General features: G+C 53.3%; 1 protein-coding gene across 1 annotated transcript in view; it reads right to left on the reverse strand.

Annotated features, from left to right (window-relative positions):
- FAM69C (family with sequence similarity 69, member C) overlaps positions 1 to 908 on the reverse strand; it is a 9,987-nt gene extending 9,079 nt beyond the window's left edge. The window contains exons 1-2 of the mRNA XM_005861627.2: positions 858 to 908; positions 4 to 267 (exon numbers count right to left, since the gene is read on the reverse strand). Of these exons, the coding sequence (XP_005861689.1) occupies positions 4 to 267; positions 858 to 908 (315 nt within the window). The remainder of the gene's footprint in view (positions 1 to 3; positions 268 to 857) is intronic.
- Between the last annotated feature and the right edge of the window lie 1,006 nt (positions 909 to 1,914).

Raw genomic sequence — 1,914 nt, forward strand, 5'->3', positions numbered from 1 at the left:
GACCTCCCCCGCCCCCAGCAGGAGCAGCTCTGCCTCCGGGAAGCCCTGGCCTCCGTCCTCGGCCTGGTCCTCCATCAGGCCGGGCGGCCGGAAGCTGGAGAAGGCCTCCTCCTTGGACTTGAGGATGACGGGGCGGCCGCGCCAGTCCGCCTGCAGCACCTTCTTGCCCCTCTCGTAGTACAGGCAGCGCCGGTACCGCAGCCTCCCCGCCACGCACAGGTCCTCGCAGAGGTCGCCCGCCAGCGCCCCGCCCTGGTAGTCCCGGCACTGGAAAGAAGGGACAGCAGGTCACAAGGTGGTGGTGGCGGGAGGGGGCAGGACAAGGGCCCAGGTTGGTCCCTGAGCTTGGGGTGCTTCTCATCAGCCCTTGAGGGGAACCCCATGAGCCCTGCAGGGTCTTTGGGAAGTCAGTGCATAATTAAATAAAAGACTTCAAAGTGCCTCATATTTATGTTTCTCAATGGGCCCAGGGCTAGGTTCTCAAAATCAAAACACCCAGAGCCCAGAAGTTGGTCTCCCGCCACTTCCACACTGCAGTCATCCCTAAGAAGCCAGTCCAGCCAGGACTTGCTAGCAGTGGTTCTCAACATTGGCTGCACATTAGAATCACCCACCCCATAACAAAGAAACAGAATTTCTGGAGGATGAGGCCCAGAAATCAGGATTTTAAAAGATTCCCAGGTGATTCTAATGTGCAGCCAAGGTTGAGAACCACGGTGCTAGACTCAGCTAGAGAGCAATGGCCACAGACAAGGCCCACCTGCCTCAGGCACACCTGGCCAGCTTCCAGTTAACAATGCCACTTTCCAACTCAGTCCAGCTGTGGGAGAGCTGAGCCTCCATCCAACTACAGGTACCAGGCTCCAGAGTTCACAGAACAGTGGTGGCTGCCTTTGAAACTCATCCATGATAGCGAAGTATGATATGGGCAAGGTAAGTTTGGGAACTGTGGTTTGGGAAAACTGAGTTGGTCCCTGGGCTCTGCCCTAAATAGGTGTGGAGCATGTTTTCAAATCTGTAATATAGGATGATAATACTGTGTCACAGGAGGCCTGTGGAGGTCAACCAAGGTCATGGGTGCAGAGGACTTGGTTATCTCAGGGAATGCTAGTTTTATCCTGGTCATTAGATGTCAGGAGCCAAGGAGGCTTCTTCCTAGAGAGATGCATCTGAGCTCACTTTTGAAAGACAAATTGCAACTCTGCTTAGCAGACAAGGAGGGGGAGGGCAGTTTCATGGAAGGAAATAGCCTGTGCCAAGACCTGGAGTTGCAAAGTAGCATGGGGTGTTCAGAGAACAAGACCAGTTCAGGGTGTGGATAGCAGGGCAGAGAGTGGGCCATTGTGTGATGGACTGGGGTGTCCGATCAAAAATGCCATTCCTGCCCTGGCCGGTGTGACTACGTTGGTTGGGCATTATCCTGTGCACTGAGGGGTTGCCATTCCATTCCCAGTTGGAACATATGCTCGGGTTGCAGCTTGACGCCTGTTGGGTGTCGTGCAGGAGGCAGCCAATAGATGTTTTGCTCTCCCATAGATGTTTCTCTCTCTTTCCCCCTCTACCTTCCTCTCTCTCTAAAAAATCAATTTTAAAACTGTAAAAACAAACAAAAAAAAAGCCATTTCTGCATCTCCACCTGGCACAAATGCTTCCTACCCTGCAAGGGTCAGATCAACCTTCCCCTGAGGCAGCCCTACCTGCTGGTGGGGATGCTCCTCTGCCCCGGGCTCTCACTGAAGGACCCACCCTTGCGCCATCCCCCCTCCTGCAGGCTTCCCGAAGCTCAGCCTTCCCTACAAAACTGTACTGCATTGATGAAATCAAATTCAAATTGAATTGAAACCTATCCAAGATTTGCCCCTGCAAATTTGGAAGGCAGTTCCAAACAGGAGTCGCAAGGTATTTTGAACAACA

Source organism: Myotis brandtii, unplaced genomic scaffold (assembly GCF_000412655.1).
Source record: "Myotis brandtii unplaced genomic scaffold, ASM41265v1 scaffold154, whole genome shotgun sequence".
Lineage (NCBI taxonomy): Eukaryota > Metazoa > Chordata > Mammalia > Chiroptera > Vespertilionidae > Myotis > Myotis brandtii.